Consider the following 21,246-nt stretch of genomic DNA (forward strand, 5'->3'; position numbering starts at 1 on the left):
TGACTAACTGGTGTGTGCCTAGCCTAACTGTTGTTTTCGAGCAACATTTAAAAACTATTTATACGAAAACTCACAAACTTTTGCTGTCAGTCATTGATTTCAGGGTAAGTTAGTCCAACTCAAGTCAAAATTCAAAACAATGATTTATCCACAACTAATTTCTTGTAACCCAAAGTGCTTTGACAACAATGAACATTCAATTTTCTATTTAATCAAAAATGTGGCCATCATTTTTTATCAACTCGAAGGCTTACAGGTTCAATAAAACTTTTATTCTCATATTTCAAAGTAAAATTCAACAATTTATGAGCATAATGGGAATTTAAAACTCACCAGTGGAACTGGACCTTTTATTCTCATATTTCAAAGTAAAATTCAACAATTTATGAGCAGAATGGGAATTTAAAACTCATGACACTACAATCTCACTATCTTCAGTTTCAGTAGTTTCAGTCAGTACTGTAGTGCTTTCCGTCGAATTTGATGAGTCCATAGCTTTAGTTGAGTTTTCAAAATCTAAAGAAGTATTCCATTTTCCTAGTACAAGAATATCAAATTCTCCATCAGAGTGCCTATTCGTATGCATTGTAGATGCAGCAGTTGTATGCACATCAGTATCATCGAACGAGGTAGTAGATTTCGGTGTTGAACCAGTATCAGAAGGATAAGTTTCAGTTATAACTGTTGATATGTTTGATGACTCAGGATGATTTTCTAATGCCTGAAAATAATTTAATATTTTTTTATATTATAATAATTGTTGAAAATGAGAAAACAACATATTTCGCGTATCCATGAATCAATTTTGAAAGAAGGTCGTTGAATGTTTCCAAGAATGTTTAGTGCCAAAATGTAATAAATAGTAGCCCACCTCTAACGCAATGAAACGTACAGACAAATTTGTTATGTAAAACTATTGAGTCTACCCAAAAAAAATCGGTATTTTTCCTGGTTAGTAAAATCATGAGGAATTTAAGGTTCTCCCGGTAGGTGGCCACCCTGATTTTGGATATTTAGCGTAATTTAACAAAACTTCAACCATTCTGAAATATTTATGCTGGAAATCCATATAAATTCTCAACCATTGTATGTTGTCTTACTATTCTAGTTGAACCAGACCTTTCAGCAACCACCAGAGACCAGAAAAAATATTATTAAATGGTGGATTTCAACAAAACAAAAGCATATTGTATAAAACGGCTTGTCATTGTCATAACCATTCATTAAAAAGAAAGAAACATATGTTTATTTTTTTACACAATTATCAATCTCTGGCAAATAGAGTAATTATAAATTATAGATTCCGTTGTTGAATCAGTATTAGAGGATACTAATCACTTCGGATACTCAGCATATCAAGTTTTAAACTTCACTGAACCAGATAGCTATAGTTTAATACAGTTAACAACAGAAAGTAGTCTCTCAATGTATCCATAAGCTATGACACATCTAATTAATTTCATTCAATATGTTTTTGTTTTGTTGAAATAAAGTTTTATTTTATATTTTATGATTTTCTTACCACTACTACCAAAACATCACATTCACCACAACAAAGGAATAAGTTGAAAAAGCTTGTACTGATAAGATGTTTAGCCCTAATTGCCTATACTATTTTATGTGATTATTGAGAAAAACTGCCTATATATAGCTAACGTACATCAAATGTTGGTGTAGGCCTATCGTCTTCCATTAAATATGGTGTCATCAAAATGGATGCTTGGACTAGTGCTAAAATGCCAAGAACTGCAAACGCCACAATCCATGGTTTGCAGCGCGCAAATGGCGAGCCTTTCTGAACGGTGTAGTGTCCACGAGCCATTTTCCTAGACTGCACTATTCTCAAAATTGAAATAAAACTCTAATTGACGGAAGCGACCACATCCTCCAATAGATACGTGCTTATAGGATGCATTATGCTCCCTAGATTTCCTCAAGAAGGTAACCGCAATTTATTCATCCAACTTTAAAGTATTACCTATTTTTAACGGATGATCAATCTTTGACGCATATTATTTTCCTGTCACGATGGCTTGTTTCCTATTTTTCAATTCATATTCTTTCATACTTTAGTTACAAGTTCTAGAATTCCCATTCTCGAGATTACCCGACATAAGTTTCAATTTTATTTGCGAGTTTTTTTAAAATATAACGTATTTTCCTCGCATTAATCACCCATATATTGCTATACGTTCTTGAAATTATTGTAAATATATTATGTAAAACCAACTCAATACAAAACAAAAACTTGAAGTTCAAAAATATCGAGTTTGTGTTAACTTCTAAGTGATAATTTCTAGTCAGAGCTTCAAATTCAACGCATATTTTCTTCCTGACTTCAATAACTTATCCAAATAAAGTTTATATCACCTTCCTCGATAATTCAAAAAATGTTTCCACTTGATCAAAAGGAGAAATTTAAAGTCGTTGACAATCTTAACTTGATCTGAAAGCAATACACGACACAGTTATTCATAAAAATTATTGATTTATTATCAAACATGAATGAATTAATTATTATTGCTTTTAATATATGGAAAACAATTCTCATAACTGCCTTGAGCATCAAATAAATTACAACTAAATCTAAAAAAATATCAAATGTTTCATTTGGAATATAATATTACAGTTTAAATGTAGCCAACACATAACAGAAGTAAATTCTTGATAGTAGGCCTAAATGACAAGATTTGGAATTTGAGTTATCAATACATATCACAGAAATATTTATGAAATCAACATCACAGGATGGAAGCTCATTCTACCACAAGTTCAATTCCATGTAAAATTCACGGAAAGCAAGTAAGATTGTTCATCTATACAAATAAATTTCATCTTAGACTATTGACTGAACTAAGATTAAAACTAATTTTGGAAAAAAACAAACTATGATTTTCGTATGTATACAAAATTGGAAAGATCAATAATAAGTCTTAAAGTAATAAGAATATAGCAATATAAGTCTTATAGCTTACAATGCTATAATTATATTATATAAATTAAAATTGAAATAATTAATAAATAATATTGTAAAATCTTAAAATGAATGAAATTAAAATTGATAATAAAATTTACAATTTTTAAAATTGATAATAATTGTAAAATCTTAAAATGAATGACTACATCAATTTCTGTCGTCTTTAGGCTCAGAAATAGCCCAGCAAGATTTGAAAAGTCGGCTATAGTTAACACCCTAACCGTATTTGATTCTGACACTATTAGAGGAAATATAAGAATGTATATCCTTAAATTTTCAATTTAGTTACTATCATCCTTAACTTTACGAAGACTATAGTAGATCAGTCTCACCACAAAATGATAGGACAGAACTAGCTATATCCAAGAAATGATATGGAAATTTGAATTTAGTGACTTGAAAATTGCAATGATAACTATATCATTGATTGCAGCGATCCTTCACTGATCGAATTAGCTCAGTTTGTTGTTGAGACCTCCCTTCAAATGCTCCTTACTGAATTCCTTGTCAAATTATCTACTTTTTCCATAAAACCCTTGCAAATTAGTTCCTTTTTATGATGGCAGAATATATTTACGCACAGATATGATGAACTTAGCAAGCTAATAAGCTCCTTAAATTGCGAATTCTTGCAAAACAGCTATGAATGTGTGTGATGACTGATAGTTTTGGCACGGTGATGAAAGTAGACATAATCAAATGTGTGGTGAGGATATTCTTCCCAAAATGATGGGAATAACTACCAGTTAACAGGGCGGAATGAATCTTCGAAAAATGGAGGTGAAACATGTTAGGTTGGCCAAACTAGTTCATCCAAAAGCATGCGATACTTCTTGTGAAGAGACAATAAATTTATTGTAATTAGAATTCTCACTAATTCCTAGTAGATTTCAATTTATCATTGTAATTAATCATTGTAATGATTATGTGACGCTGCGGCACGTAATCCTGACAACTGCTTTCTTTCTCAAGTAATAGCTAATTCTTTATTTCATTTTCACAAAGAAAGGAAATAATTGAATGATAGGGAGAGAAAGAATAAGGATATATTGTGCTATTCCTCTCCCTTATGTAGATAAGATTACGAAATAGAATTATATCTCTTAGGTCTTCACTTTCACAAATTACAAACTGATTTATAGGAATATAAAAGTACACAACAAAAACATACAAATAAAAGTCAGTTAGGCTTAAATAAGCTTACTAGCTAAGGCAAACTTGAATAAGCTAAGGTATAACAATGATAGAAATAGTAAGGCACTTTGGTGAGATCTTAATCTTAGTAATTATTCTTAAGTAATACTCATACTCTAAGTAAATCATCATAAGGCAATTGACACACAATAATTACGCATTTATTGCAAAATAGATCTATACACTGATGAGTAGTATAGACTGTAGAGACTTAGTTTAGAATCTAGATAGAAACTTAGTTTAAAATTTCAATAGTAACTTAGTTTAGATAGTCTTTAAATACGACCGTCTTAGGAAAACTAACCAGCGGTTCACTTTCGTTTGGATCTGCGAGTGTCGGTGGCCAAGACAAACACTTCAATCGTTGATGTTTCGTCTGTTACTTGATTGGACTCTTCTGTTACGACCTGTGAATTCAATTTAAGAGATCAGTTTTCTCTACTATATTGAGTGTATCATGATTAAAGTCTTATAGTTTATTATCAACGTCAATAGAAGAAGTTTTAGGAGATTAATAATAATTTTTATTGGAGTGATGATAATTTTCAATGATTATCGCACTGAAAAATTGCGATCATTCAATAAAACCACCTCCCAATTTCATGCCTTATAGTAGCTACCTTATTTGGAAAGAGCTTGACTAAAGGATCCTTCATATTCACAAAAAACTGTAGCAGGACTACACGAGTAGAGAGTATAGTCGACTCTGAAGACTTTTCAACAATTCAATTGAATGCAATAATGAAATCTTAAAAAAGATAAATAATTATTAAATAATTTATTGATTTTAATTAATGTTGAATGTCTTTTGATAAAGTACAACAAAATTATTTTAAAACTCAAATTTTTAAAACTTACTTTTGGAGGGGGGCAGATAATTTTCAATCCACTACCATTACACGATTTCTTATGTTGTCTGAGCAGGGCCGGTTTCAGGAAACTTTTATCGCATTTGGAACACTTGTGGATCTCTTTTGAACAATGAGTCAGTATGTGAGCTTTCAGTTTATCTGCAAATGAAAAAAGATCAGGATGAACGTGAGCCAAATTATGAATAACGGTCGTACACATACCCACGTTGATAATTGATTTTTTTCATTGATCAATAACAATTCATTTACAGTGAAAAATACCTATAATTAACCATACAGCTACAAATAACTATATTATTATTATATGGTATTTGTCATTTACATTTATTACCAGATAATTCTTATGAATAATAAACTGACGCTCAACAACAAATTTAATGAAGATTAATGATGATAATGTATTGATTTATTGTACTGCAAGAAAACTTTCGATTTTTTAATTCAATGCCGAAATGCAGACATTAATTTTGAAATTAAAAACTATTACTTCAGCACTTTAACAAGTACACAAGATAATTATGTTTCACACTACAGCGTTCTCAAGTTTTATTGAACCAACCTTCAACACTATTGAGCTCTGCTGCAAGTGAACAAATTGTTCTTACATTTAAAATTGATGAGTGCATGTCGGTATTGAAAGTAAAAAGTAAAAAGTAAAGATTAACCCCGAAAGGCGTATTAATCGGTTCAGATTATTAATACTGTACTCGGGATTGATTTATATTATTATCATTTTGTTGAATAACAAAAATTTGATAACAAACAAAATATAATTTTGTTTGCTAGAGATTGGAAATTGTATTCAAGTACAGAGAATACAGAAAATTCTCTCTCCCTTTAATGTCTAAGAAATAATATTGCTTCTGAACAGTGAAAAAAAATATAACTTACGAAAAATCTTAAATATATGAGGAAAAGTGAAAAGTGGAATCACAGCCTCATTCTTTTTTTGAAACTTTTATTCATCAAAACCTGAGAGAAAGACAGTTTTATGCTTGTTGTCTTCTCCCAATCATATTATATTGTAAAACTGATTAGTGACTGGTTGTGAATGAGAACAAAAGTTAATATTAGTGTGTGTCAGCAGTCAAGTCCAGAGTACCAAGAAATATCTACTTGAATAACAAAAAGTCTGCAGGTATAGAGAACTTAAAGTATCTAGGATGCCCAATAAATGCCACAGGTTATAATGCTTATATAAGAAAATGGATTCAAGCAGCTAAAAGGCCTACTATGCCAATGTCAGATTATTCAAAAGTAAGTTGGTCGGCAGGAGCACCAAGATACCATACCATACCCTATGGCGCTACAGCCCTCTGTGGGCCTTGGCCTCCGCCACGATTCTCCTCCATCTCGGTCGATCCTGACACAACTCTCTCCAGTTTCTCACTCCCATCACTCTAAGGTCCTCCTTCACACCATCTATCCATCTCTTTCTTGGACGACCTCTCCTTCTAGGTCCATCTATTTTTCCATTCAGTGTCGCTCTTGGAAGCCTCTCATTATCCATTCTCCACACATGGCCAAGCCATCTTATTCTCTGGGCCTTGACAAATCTAACAATATTCTCACCCTGCAGTGCTTCCTCCACCTCTGCATTGCTCCTTCTCCTCCATGTATCCGCTGCTACCCTTACCGCACCAAAAATTTTCCTCACAATTCCTCTCTCAAATACCCTCAATGCCTCTTCGTCTTTCTTAGTCATTGTCCATGACTCAGAACCATAGCATACAATAGGTCTGATCAGAGTTTTGTAAAGCCTCATTTTACTATTTTTACCTAATACTTTTGATGTCATTAGTCTCTTATTTATATAGTATGCTCTGTTCCCACTCATAATACGTTTCTGAATTTAGGAGCACCAAGATAACGATATAGAAAACATTGGTACGTCCAGTGGCAATATAGGCGGCGGAAACTTGGGTGATGAATATGGCTGACGAAAATGCATTAAACATCTTTGAAAGTCTTTGAAAGATCCATACTAAGAAGAATTTACGGTCCCGTTCAGGTTAATGAGCAGCAATGGCGAATAAGAAAGAATGAAGAAATAGAAACATTAATAAAAGAAGAAAATATAGTTATGTTTCGATAAGGTCCAACGAATAAGGTGGTTGGGGCATGTGATGAGGATGAGTGAGGCTAGAATGCCAAATTAGTATTTAATAGCAAGTTGCACAGCAGACGAAAAAAAGGTAGGCCAAGGAACAGGTGGGTGGACCAGGTGATGAGAAAGATGGGGTGAGAGGATGGAAAGAAAGATCCATGAACAGAGAAGAATGGAGGCGTGTTGTGAAGGAGGCCAGGGCTCACCTAGGGCTGTAGCTCCGGATAAAGAAAAGGAAGAAAATAATGATTAGTGATTGTCAATACATTAAATAAAAAAATAGCTAAAATATAAATACAACATAGTGGAGAAAAGGGATAAATAGACGTGTTTTACATCAATTTATTTTTGGAAATATCAACTCACCAGATCGATTGAATTCTCTATCACAGTTATGAATGTTTTTGAATGGACATTTGAACTTTTTCGTACTCTCATGAGTGAGGAGGTGTCGCTGCAACAAGTCCTTGCGATAGAAAGAGGACGAACATTGCTGAAACAATACAGGAAACAGTTATGAAAATATTATACTAATAGTATTTAGTTAATAAATAATGTGATTTATAAGAATAATTTAAATTAGGATTTAATTTATTTATTGATTCAAGATTCACAATAAATTATTCATAAAAAATTGGAGGAGGTCCACAGGCACAGAACAAAACTGTTCCTCCCTCGAATTTCGATTCATATACTAGTCCAGAAAGAAGGTTATATTTATCCACTTTATAAAATTCGTGTCCAATTCATTGAGCAAACACAGACAAGAATTTTGAAAGACCAAAATAAACAACAAAATTACCTTCACTGAACTCTTGAAATTGTAAAACATTGAAAAATGTTGATACGAAACAATCTTCTTCAATAGAAGGTGAGAAATTTAAAGTCAACTCTTCCGAGTGGGAAAGTTGTAATTCAATAACAATTGGCGATCAAAAAGAAAAGATTTAGTAGCGGAAGGTGTAGCACATCTATAGTAAGGTCCACGTTATAATGGCAGTGTTTCATTAGCAATGGTATTGCTATCCTTGTCCATCATTCAACAATGCGGATAGCTCTGTTGCCAGGTCGTCTTTGAACAATGTAGAATTAATAATTAACAAAATATTTCATCTTAATTATGAAAAATATAATTTATTCCTCAATAAAATATAATTGATTATTTTGAACGAGAAGGAACAGTTAATATTTCATCAATAAACCTGTATCAGCTACCGTTTATAGAAGGCGCTGACAAGACTGAGGATCAGCAACGTTGTTCTCCTATCATTCTCTAGTGTCATTATAACGTGGATCTAACTATACTACCTATTAATCTATTGATTTTGGTGCCCCTTCTAGTTTTGTATGCTCGTTTTAGGGTTTCAAAATGAAATTAAGAATGTTTACAATGTTAAATAGTTTACCTGATAGTTAGGCTACATGATTTTTCTATTGATCAGAAGATAGAAGAAGAGAAATTCAACTATGTTCCTTGTTTTGTGCTGATGAATAAATTAATAATTATAGTCTGTATAAAATGAGTTAGAATTTTGAGGAAATATCCGTGTTGCCAGCCAAATTGTGCAAAATTTCATGGATGCACAGAGTCACCAACAAAGCTGTATTGGAGTGAATGAATAAGGATTTGGAAGAGATGAATACCATCAAAGAGCAGGAAGCTTGCATATTTCGGCCATATTATGAGGAATGAAGAAAAATATGGTTCTCCATGGAAATATCTAAGACAGAAGAGGACCAGAAAGAAGAAGAATATCATGGCTGAAAACCTACGTACCTGGTTTTCCAAGACTACAACTGAACTTTTCAAAATGGCTGTAACCATAGTCAGGCTGATATTTTCTCCAAGTCTCAAATTAGTTTATACAAAATATAAATGTAGTACTGACCGAACAGTTGTAGCGCTTGTCTTCGGAGTGAGTGCGCAGGTGATTGGTGAGGTAGACCTTCTTCTTGAAGGCCTGCGGACAGTGGGGACAGGAGAAGTCGGCAGAGGTGAGGTGCACCAGCTGGTGGTTCTTGAGGTAGCGCTGGGTCTTGAACTGCTTGCCGCACTTGGAGCACGTGTAGCGGTGACTCTCCATGTCCTGGTGCTGTTTCAGGCTCTCCACGTTTCTGAACGTCGACTTGCACGTTTTGCATTTCACCTTTCTGCAACCGACAATTTATACAAACTGTAGGCTAGTATGGGGGAGATTGTTCCTTTCACACATAGTCGAACTGATTGATTTAATAGAATCAACAGTTGCCAACACTTTGCAATTAAATAATCACATTTTCTCGAATTTCGAGCTTATTTTCAAATTTAGGTGAATGTAGTAATAGTAAATGTTACTGAATATTACTTGTAGATATTTTCATGCTCAATCTTCTCCACTTAAAATTTTTCGTTCAAATTGAATCTGAAGCCTGTTAATTGGGAATCTAAAATCAAACCTTGCATAGATGGGGCGAAGCTCCTGAAATTTTTACTGATGTGGGACTTGTGGCAGTTGATAGAGCTTATCAATGACTATTTTAGGTATAAATTTGATCGAAGGAAAGTAAAAATGCTAGTGACCCGTATAACGGTTCAAATGAAATTATTATGAGTGAGCCGACTCAATGAAATCATCATCAGTTGTATTAAAAACTATATTCAATTTGAAATGGCAACATAATGAACGGTTGATTGTCGAACGCCAATTCAATCAGCTGATAATCAGCCAATCGGAGAGCTTCCTGTCCTGCCGAATCGTCCGCCAACAGTGCAAAAACGCCTGAAAAACGCTTCATTTGGCTTGGTCTTTATAGTAATGAAATAATAACACAATATGTTGTAATTTCTAGTTGAATAGTTTTTAATTGAATAGCACTTACTATTAGTAGTGAAGATCGTTTCGACCTTGTGTGGGTCATCAGGCTTAAGAAACTCATTCTAATATCAAGGTTATGTGACACATGTTGTGACACAACATGTATAGATGTGACACATAACCTTGATATTAGAGTAAGTTTCTTATGTGACACATACCCTTGTAATTACAGCAACTTTCTTATGTGACACATAACCTGTATATTAGAGTAAGTTTCTTATGTGATACATAACCTTGTAATTAGAGCAAGTTTCTTATGTGACACATACCATTGACATTAGAGTGAGTTTCTTATGTGACACATACCATTGATATTAGAGTAAGTTTCTTATGTGAAACATAACCTTGAAATTAGAGTAAGTTTCTTATGTGAAACATAACCTTGATATTAGAGTAAGTTTCTTATGTGAAACATAACCTTGAAATTAGAGTAAGTTTCTTATGTGACACATACCATTGATATTAGAGTGAGTTTCTTATGTGACACATACCATTGATATTAGAGTAAGTTTCTTATGTGACTCATAACCTTGAAATTAGAGAAAGTTTCTTATGTGATACATACCCTTTAAATTAGAGCAAGTTTCTACAGCCTGATGATGACCCACACCAGGTCGAAACGATCGTCACTAATAATAGTAAGTTCATTTTCACTTTATAAGTGTTTTTTAAATCAAAGTTTGACTTAATTAGTGAAAAAGTATAAATATGCAACACAGGATTAGTTTTTAATACAACTGATGATGATTCCATTGATACTTGTGTTTTGTATTATTGAAACTATTCAACATACTGGATAGTTATTGGAAATGCTATAATCAATATCGGCAGTTGATTGTGGTCTACTGACTTGGCTGCGGCCTGCGAGGGCAGACTGTGCGTCAACTGGTGCCGAACGATGTGGTCGAGGGAGTCGAACGCCTTGTGACACACGTGGCAGTTGTAGGTGCTGCCCGACTCCGCCTCGTGGCCGTTGCTGTGCTCCACAAACTCCGTCATCTCCTTGAACGTCGACAAGCACCCTGGCTGGATGCACTTGAACACCTAGCGCCACACCAATTACAAATAGTACAATCAAGTATGATCGGCAGAGAACAGGCACAGCAAAACACTGGTCTACAAATTTTGATAGATAGTATAAATTAGGTTAATACAGACACAGAATACATACAGAATGGAAAGTCGGCTAGTATCCTGACGCCAAAATCCGCCATTTTGAAATAAAGTCTAGCATTGTAATATAGTGAGGTCCACGTTATAATGGCAGTGTTTAATTAGCAATCAACAATTGCTATCCTTGTCTATCAATCAACAAAGCGGATAGCGTTATCTCTTCCTCGCTTTGCTCTGTTGCCAGATTGTTTTTTAACAATGTAGAAATATAATTAACAAAATATCTATGTAAATAAATCTTGATTATGTTATGAAAATTCATTATGAAATCATTGAAAATATAATTTCTTCCTTGATAAAATATAATTGATTATTATAAATAGAATGAACAGTTAATATTACATCAATAAACCGGTATCAGTTACCCTCCATAGAAGGCATTGACAAGACAGAGGATCGACAACGTTGTTCTCCTATCTTTCTCCACTGCCATTATAACGTGGACCTCACTATAGTAGCGGTAATTTTAATTTCTAACAGGATGGCGCAGTCACGTGACATGGTCTTGGTGCACTGAAGTCTTGGCGTCATGCAAAATGCATTGGTTGGATTGATACTTTCCATTTTGTATGTATTCTTCGGTACATAGTGATTTTTCAGTCCTGTTTACCCCAAAGAGATTTTTTATTCACCCAATTGCAAGTGTCTTGTAATTTATGTCTAATAAAGGACAATAAATGTCTAATAAAGTACAATTTATGTAAAGGACAATTTATGTCATTTTTTTTAAAGGACAATTTATGTCTAATAAAGTAGTTCTACTCAATCGTTTTACTTACGGCAGTGCCAATTGATTATCCTTGAGCTGTGTAACATTTTGTTTGGATTTCGGTCGTCTTATGAACAGAATGACTTTTACCATAGAACATTAATGTTATGGTGAAAAAGTCAAAGTTTGTATAACTTCAATGGGTGAACATTCCGAGCATATTCTTTAATAATCGTAAGTAACTAAGAAATGAGTAATGTTGAATGAAAAAGACTAAGAAATTGTCAAAAACCACAGATTATTACCACAAAGTATATCAGAGACCGACAATGGTGTAATAACCGAAACCGGTCTTTCTAAGTATCAATAAATCTGTGGTTTTTGACAATTTCTTAGTCTTTTTCATTCAATATGACTAATTACCACAATATCAACTTCTCAACTACACAAAAAATGAGTAATAATATATAATATGTATTTTGTATACCACTAGACATTTTTATTAAAACTGAATTTATGTATTATAAATTATCACTTTTGAACATTTAAATTACGACATAGCAGTCTGATATTTATAAATAAAAGCCATTAGCTTCTACCCACACTTGTGGAGTGCTCCACAATGTGAGTGTTGAGGAAGGGCCTAGTGTCCGAGAGCGCTCCACTAATGTGAGTAGAAGCTAATAGCTTTTATTTATAAAATAGCTGACTGCTATGTCGTAAGTTAATTGTCCAAAAGTGATTATTTACAAGCAGTTCGTAATGGAAGCAAACATTGAAGAGTATTATACATTAATTGAAAACTGGGTAACAGGACTAAAAAATCACCATGTAGTACGTATAGTATGGTACTGTAGCCGTACGTAGTATAGAATAGTAGTATAGATATTAGAAAGTTCCAAAAATAGGAAATCGTCAATTCTATTATGAGATTTTTGTTGTTAAGTCAGCACCTGATTAACATTGGTTTGCTATCCTTGTCAGTAGTTGGACAAAGCAGATAGCTCTATCCTTTTCCAACTCCACACCGTTGCCAAATGGTTTGCAAGCTATTAAAAAGTTTGAGGGGGTCTCAGTTCTTCTGGATTTCAATTCATCCTGCCTTCAAGCTTGCGAACTTTAATTGAAGGAGACTAATTACGATCAAACACACTAGTTAATTAAAAAAACTAAATTTCAGATTAGGACTATTTGGAATCCCGTTTAATTATTATTTATAAATTTCACTAAACTGATGTTTTGAAAACCTTATTAAGTCATGTCTGATGTGTGTGTTCGAGTAAAGATAGCATAATTATGTTACATTTTCTCTATGATTTGTGTCATTGATCTGGTTATAGCACAGAAAAAAGATAGCATAAGAAGATATTTCATGATATAGGGCTATATATTTGGTGTATGTACAAATTTCACTGTTCAAGCCGATAGACTTCATAGTTATTTTTCGTGAAGCTATTTGACGCTGGAAGTCTCTCATACTGTGTCGTTCTTACACTCTCACCTGGTCAAAACAGTAATAATAAACAGTAGTCGACTTTAAATAATCGGCTTGAAATTTGGAATATGAACGTTCTGTACCATGGGATATCTTCTTATGCTATCTTTTCTCTGTGGTTATACAGAAGTAACAATAATTGTCAGCTGAAATGGGTACCTTTTCGTCTTTGTGCTCATTGATGTGATTTTTCCACTGCCCATAAGTTTCGAAGCGCTCCGTACAGAACTGGCACAGGTATAAAAGCAAATCCACCTCATTAATATCGTTTGTATTTCCATTACAATTCCTATCAAGGCTGGTCGAATCTTCATCGGAAGCCTGAAACAACCATAATTATTAAAAATTCAACTAGTTGAGAGAAGCAGTTGTAAAGTATAATTCACCAGAGATAGGATGGATTAAACGTTATCGCATGAGAATAACAGCTACAATAGCCTGCTTTTTACAACAAATTCAACTAGTTGACAGAAGCGGTTGAAAAGTATAATTCACCAGAGATAAGATGGATTACACTTTATCGTAATAGAATAACAGCTACAGGAACCCGTTTTTCAAATAATAGTTTTTCAGTTACCTTACTTCCGTGATTCTCAGGTTCTTTGTGAGAGAAATTTTTGTAATTATTGTCATTTCTAACTACATTATAAAAACAAACATCAAGTTACCTGTGAGCTGTTGCTTTCGCTTGGATTTGGAGGCATCTCAGAGCTATGTTTGGTAGCTTCGGAAGAGGCACTTGTTACGTAGCATAAATGCTTTGGCCACACCTACAAAATTGAATAGAAAATAAATATTAAATCAAGTAGAGACTTGAGTAAAGGATTAGTACTTTTGAAATATACTAATACAATTTTGTATGAGTTACCTTTAACACTCACACATGAAACATGAATTTGACGTGGATGAGGATAAGTAAGTGTATACTTTACATCGCTCGAAAGTTGCCCTCTGAGGTCTGAGGCGGAGAAGGGAAATGAATGAGTGGCGCCATGTTGTTGACGACTCGGTAGTGTGACTACAAACCCTGCTCAAAGATAGAGCAATACTAATAGAGCATTAATGTAACGACTAAAAATGTTAGGTTGTAATTTTACTTTTCGATTCAATATTAAATTACAAATTTGGTGGGATGGAAATTAGTTCATTAAATTTGGCGAACGCGAATAGACCATAGTGTTTTGAACTCGCTGCCTGGCTCTCCAGTGCCATACGTCACGTCTAAAATAGATCGACTGCATTCCTTCCATCATACATTTATTGGTCGATACTTTTTTCGTGCCCTCATTCACAGTAGCCTACTCGTTTACAAGTCAGTTATATCAAGTTTGATATTTTGTATCCAACGTACTAGTTGTATGTAACTTCAAACAATTTGATACTATTCATATATATTTATACATAAATATGAGTTGAATAAATAAATACTACTGGAAGATTCTTATTTTGATCATATGTTAGTGTATTCAAAATTTCATATCACTTGAAAATGGCATAAATGACCGAAACATGTTGTGATAAAATATTTAAAAAAAAGGGTACTGAGATTTTTATTCTCTTTATATTTATATTACAAGTAGCCCTATACAGGAAAGAGATAAATATTTATACATGTTTGACAAATAACGATTTTTATATTCTGTAATCGTTGACTTTTATATAATAATCAATTTCAAATTATAATTTACATGTTTGAACACTTCATACGCTAAATTCAAGTGTATATACAGTATTACTCTGATTAAGCTGATTTTACGATTCACACTGGCGCACAAGCAATCTTCATCCTTTTGCCGGTGTTTTTGCCTCACCTACTGTACTTATGCATGTAAGCATAAATTAAATTTTCATTTAATAACTATTATTTATAATATCATTTCGTTATTATTTCTAATTGAATAAATTAACATTTCCTTAATTTTTATGTATGTATCTTAGTTCAAGTACAGTAGCATATACTTATTTTATTTTAATTAATTACTTATATACTATATATATTTTTTTGAAGCTTTTTTGTATTTTGTTTTTGACAAATAAATTCATTGAAAAAATATATATATACGACCATTCATTGAGTAAACGGGTTTGATAGTTGAAACAAATTGGTAGATAACGACCCTAAATAGTACCGGTATAGAAATGACTGATACCTTGTGAGTTGCCATGTGCTTTTTGACTGCAGACTTCTGAGAGAAAGCGCGACCACAGATAACGCACTGGAAGGGCTTCTCACCGGTGTGCGAGCGCACATGTTGCTGTAGGTCATAGTTGCACTTGAATGACTTGACGCAGTACACACATTTCAGCTGAAACAGTAAAGTTACACGTCAACTCATAACCAAATACCAGACAACAATATCACTTGAATTATATTAGTGGGATAGTAAGACTCAATCTCACTATGAAAAAATCAAAGTTGCACTTGAATGTAGTACAGAAATTTCAGCTGAAACAGCAAAGTCACACAATTCATAAACAAAGACAAAAAACAATATCGCTTGAATTATATTAGTGGGATGGTAAAGGTCATTTACACACCCAGCTTCGCTTAGCTAGGAATACGTCATTCGAAGACGTAGCCGTCTTATCTTCCAATGTTAAATCCAAGCTCCAATCTGTCCCGTTTACACCAGCGTAGCGTAGCTTTCTATATTAGGAAAGGATGGCTACGTGTTCCAAAAATGTATTTCTAACTAAACTTAGCTGGGTGTGTAATAACATAGAGGAACAATAGCGTAAGTAGATATCCCATGCTATAGGGCGTTTATGTCGCAACTTTTACTGTTATCTAAAGCCGATTACTGTCGATTTTTACTGTTTTGACCAGGTAAGAGTGTATGAACGGCACAATATGAGAGACTACCAGCGTCATAAAGCTTCACGGGAAAGAACTACTTGGATTATCAGCTTGAGATAACAGTAAAAGTTGCGACATAAACGCCCTATACCATGGGATATCTACTTATGCTATTGTTTCTCTATGGTAATAACCTCAAGTCTCAATCTGATCTGGCAAGTCTCACTAAGGGCCGTTTGCACAGTCAAAGCTTAAACTGAATTTAATCAGCTGGTGGCTTAAACTCAAAATGTAACACATTATAACAAACGAGACTTGATAGTGATTTAATCCAGTTTAAAATAAAATTTGGTATAAATTGTCACTGTGCAAACGGCCCTAAGAGATTATAAGTCAGTATACACATTTCAGCTGAAAGGAAAATACAATTTTATAATAACGATATTGCTTAAATTATATTAGTGGGACAGTGAAGTATCACTCTGGCATTGTAAGCCTCACTATGAGAGGGGAAGTCCCACTCAGAGATAATAAGTCAGAATGGAGATTTCAGCTGAAAGGGTAACTCACACGTCAATCCATATCCAGACATCAATATCGCTTGAATTATAGAAAGTCTCAATCTGATATGGTGAGTCTCACTAAGAGATATAAGTCTGTACATACATTTCAGCTGGGAAAGAAACGTCACGTCAATTAATAACCAAATACCAGACTACATAACGCTTGAATTATATTAGTGGGATAGTAGCACAAAAGCCGGTTAAATTTTAATCCTGATTAATTTTACAAGAACCAATCAGAGAAGCCGTCTTTTCAAAAAGGTTTTCTCTGATTGGTTATTGTGAAATTAGCCACAATTAGAATTTAAACGGCTTTTGTGCAACCGGGCCTCAATCTGATATCCTTACTGTCTTACCGAGATCAGTCAGTTCAGACATTTCAGCTGGAAGGGACACACAAATTTATGATAACAATATTGCTTGAATTGTATTGGAGGGACAGTAAAGTCTCACTCTATCATTGTAATCCTCACTATGAGAGGATAATAACTCAGTGTAAGCATTTCAGCTAAAAAAAAACGTACATTCGTATTCAATAACAAACAATATTACTTGAATAGTATAACTGGGTATGTTTGGTATGAAAAAGAAGAGTTATTCATAACTTGGTGGGAGAGTGAGTCTCTGTATGAAATAGAAGGTCAGTGATTAAATATTTGAGAGAAGAAACACTATTTCATATTAAATTCTGCTTATGATTATTTGAATGATAGCCTATTAGAGGGAATAGTAGCCTCGCAAGGTGGTTCCAGACACTCAAAAATTACTCTTTCTGTCTAGAGTATTACTCTTGTTTAGAAAGTTTAAATTTACTTTAATGAATTAAAAATGGTTGGAAGTATATTCCTCCTCTAATATATTATGCCAAGTGCGATTAGCGGCTAAATGTTTGTTCCTCTCACGTAGTATATCGGAAATAAATTAGTGTTAGTATTGATCAATAATAATTAGTGAGTTGGAAATTCTTCTATTTATAAATATGAGAAAAAGTATATTATAGTAAAGCTGTAAATGAAAGTTCGTTCGCTTAATTTTAATCTATTCAGATTTATCTGTCCTCTGAGTTAACTGATAGCGCAGTGATGGTCAATTTTAGTTTCAAATTTTAGTAAACTAATAAAAAAGTGCAATTGTTGGTAAAACATTGAGATACATACATCATTGCTTTTTCCATCAGGTGTGGCAACTGTGACGTTTTCTGACGTTACGGTTGGTAGATTGCAGGTCTGAACAGAATCATCGGTTGAGCCAATATTGGTGTATTCATCTAAAATCTGGGAAGGAAACCATTATGATTTATAAATTGAAAAATTATACGATTTTATCATGGTACACAATACTGTGAGATAGTGCGATACATAACAGGTGAAGAAATGGCATCATTATACTTGAAAAACCCCTTCATTCAAGTTTTTTTTTAAAATAAAGGGTGCTTTAAGATTTTTTTATATTGTTTTATTAATTGAAAACCCCCATACAACTTAGAACAGGGTTGATACAATGATAAAATTATCTTCACAAATTACCATGAATACTGCTTGTTTTTGCATTCCTACCTAATAAATTACAATTTTTTATCAGCGTAATTTGTGTTTTGAACACAATTCTGTGCACAGCTTTGATATTTTTTGGAATTGAAATTTTTTATGATATAATTCAATGATTAATAATACATTTAGTTGAATAATATATAAAACGAAAAATAAATTGTAATTGAGCATTGATCAATAATCATATAAATGGGAATCATACTTACATCATCATTAGTGACTGAGGTGGCAATGGTGACTTCTTCAGACGATATAGTTGGTAAGTCACAGATTTGACTTGATCCACTGGTCATTAATGCTATTTCGGCGCAACTATCAAGAATCTGCTGACAAAAATAAAAGAACGTCAATACACTAACATCATTTTAAAGCTTATGGCATCATCATCAGTTGTAAGATGATACGAAACATATTGTGTCATGATTTCAGTATTGAACGATTCGTCTACAAAAAAAATGTTGAACTGCAACTAAAAATGTATTTTAATGTTTGCTAAATTGACATTTTTCTCACTTTTCCCAATAAATTATAACATTCATTTAATATAGCACTTACCAACGATTGTCCATCAGTCATATCCAATGCACTTCCATCGATCCCCAATGAAATGATATCACTCTCAGTTAACACTAGATCCGTAGATTGATTTGGAAGTTCACTCACACTGCTTACTTCTAAGAATTGATTTCTGCTCTCTGTATAACAAATTAAAAAATATATGAAATCAAAAGAGACGTTTATTTATTTATTTATAGACGATAGAAACATTCCAGGTAAAAGCAACAGGCATTGGCCCAAAACTGATAGCGCAGTAACGGTCACTCTAAGTAGTCTCAAATTATAGTAAACTAATAAAAAAAGAGAAATTGTTGGAACGTTTCACACAAACGCAAATGTTCAACTGTAAAATAATTATGGCTGCAGTTATTCAAGTTTATTTAATAGTTTAATACTCAAGTTTCAAGACTCCTCAAGGTGTATATAGAGAATACTATTTTCTAGAACAAAAATTATGGATGCAAAGCAAAACTTTGGATTGAGAATACAGTATTTAACATCATGGGGGACATGAATGTCTATCTGTCAAACCCAATCCACTACAAAATGCTATGAAAATTTGTATTTTTGCCATGATTGCTATGGCCAACACTATAAATACCTGTATATCTATATGAAAAAGGAGACGTGAATGCAATTCTGCATGAGATTATATAAAGTAAAATATGAAACCAAATAGATTACCTGTATTGTGTTCTTTTTATGTAAGAGGAATGCTGTGAATGATGTGAAAGCCTCTTTGCATTTTCCACATTGAAAGAAGTCTTGTTCATCATCATCATCAAAAGCAACGTCATCTGAAACTTCTATCAAACATTTTATTACACAATTGAAAATATAGAAAGTCTGTTCAAAAACGTAACGCAAATGAAGCTTTTTATACAGTATCAATGTAATGATATAGAAACCACTTGATAGATAATTATTATTACCTTCAATTGTAGCAAGAGTAATTGCCGAATCAATGTTTTCATTTTGACAATCATTTGTATCTTCAATCGTGGCAAGAGAAATTCCCGAATCAATGTTTTCATTTTGACAATCAGTTGTACCTTCAATTGTGGCAAGAGAAATTCCCGAATCAATGTTTTCATTTTGACAATCAGTTGTCAATACAGTATGAAACGGAAACGCTGATTGATTGTCTTCCATAATATCTGAAAAAATCATGTTATTTTAGTCCTTTAAATGGATTTTTTAGAATAATATATATGTAAAATATAATGTTGTTTAACATAAGACGCTTTCAAGGCTAATTCCTTTTAATAAATGGGAATTCTATTGATAACATTTTATGATAATAGATTGGCTGATTATAAAAATGATTGACAAAAAAATAATGAATGAATAAACTGCAGAATCATGAAGTGAATTTGAAGCAGAATAATTATTAGGCTGAATATTAATACTTGAACAATAACATAGTATTACACACAGTGAGTTTGTTTAAAACAAATCAAAATATAGGCTACTACATTCAAAGATTCTATTTTCAGTTGTTTAAAAAAATTATTCATTAATATATGCTATAATTTTTATGAGAATTTATCTAGTGTTACGCCCTAACTGGAAAAAAATGAGCTATATTTTCAAGAGAGAACTCAAGAAAAGCGAGAAGTTTTGCAATAGCGCAATGGATGCTCAAGGTTTGAGAAAACCAATCCAAACAACTGATTGAGAAAACTAAACAACCGTTAAATTAATGTTGCATAAGAGTTGAAAAGATTTAGTTGATTAGTAGTTACCTGAGACACAGTATAATGATCTAGCCATCATTGTTCCCAAACTTGAACGTTCTAGTTACCTGTGTGACAAAAAATTTAATATTATTTTAAATGATGCTGGGATGAATAGAACTCAAAAAAGATTTGCACCATTTATAATTTAGATTGCTTAATCACGAAATAATGTAACTTTTGATCATATAAGTACAAGCAAAAGCTACAGTCTCCACCTAACATCTTTAGGTTATGTTCAATTGTTTCGATCGTTAGAAAACTAATTCCAACAAATCAAGTAGTTATATTTCTTTCATTAAATTTTAATAGCATATTAAACACCTAAAAGTTTCTTTGTGAACAATAGAAACATTTAGAATTTAATTTTACAAATGTTATATTATGAGTATATTTGAAATATCACCAATGAATGTGACATCAACTTTCAACAATGGTTAAAATGTTTATCAATATCCAAGTGGATAACTAACCAGAACATTAAATATTCAAATTTTGAATCTGAATAAGATAATTTATCACATGAACATTCTAAATACTATTTGTTAGACTCGTACAAGTAGTATAATATTATAAAAATATTCAATATTTTCAATTCCAAGATTTTTCCAAAAAAATAAACAGGAAACAGCACTCGAACACCAGCAGCAGTTTCAGACG

The 21,246-nt window shown here is 32.9% G+C and overlaps 2 protein-coding genes across 2 annotated transcripts; both read right to left on the reverse strand.

The window, feature by feature from the left end:
- Window positions 1-409: 409 nt before the first annotated feature.
- LOC120350202 lies at window positions 410-2,358 on the reverse strand. Its single transcript, XM_039422737.1, has 2 exons — window positions 1,661-2,358; window positions 410-721 (listed from the first exon to the last, which is right to left on the reverse strand). The coding sequence occupies exons 1-2, from the start codon at window positions 1,820-1,822 to the stop codon at window positions 410-412; spliced, it is 474 nt and encodes a 157-aa protein (XP_039278671.1). The 5' UTR covers window positions 1,823-2,358.
- A 117-nt stretch (window positions 2,359-2,475) lies between these two features.
- LOC111043663 (zinc finger protein 341) lies at window positions 2,476-21,237 on the reverse strand. Its single transcript, XM_039422738.1, has 16 exons — window positions 21,060-21,237; window positions 20,596-20,654; window positions 19,783-20,007; window positions 19,535-19,656; window positions 18,972-18,987; window positions 18,848-18,921; window positions 18,499-18,618; window positions 17,900-18,016; window positions 15,533-15,688; window positions 14,051-14,152; window positions 13,542-13,703; window positions 10,856-11,049; window positions 9,040-9,301; window positions 7,517-7,643; window positions 5,030-5,181; window positions 2,476-4,578 (listed from the first exon to the last, which is right to left on the reverse strand). Exons 2-16 carry the CDS (start codon window positions 20,624-20,626, stop codon window positions 4,483-4,485), a joined length of 1,956 nt encoding a protein of 651 aa, XP_039278672.1. The 5' UTR covers window positions 20,627-20,654; window positions 21,060-21,237; the 3' UTR covers window positions 2,476-4,482.
- Between the last annotated feature and the right edge of the window lie 9 nt (window positions 21,238-21,246).

Source organism: Nilaparvata lugens, chromosome 3, assembly GCF_014356525.2.
Source record: "Nilaparvata lugens isolate BPH chromosome 3, ASM1435652v1, whole genome shotgun sequence".
NCBI classification, from domain to species: Eukaryota; Metazoa; Arthropoda; class Insecta; order Hemiptera; family Delphacidae; genus Nilaparvata; species Nilaparvata lugens.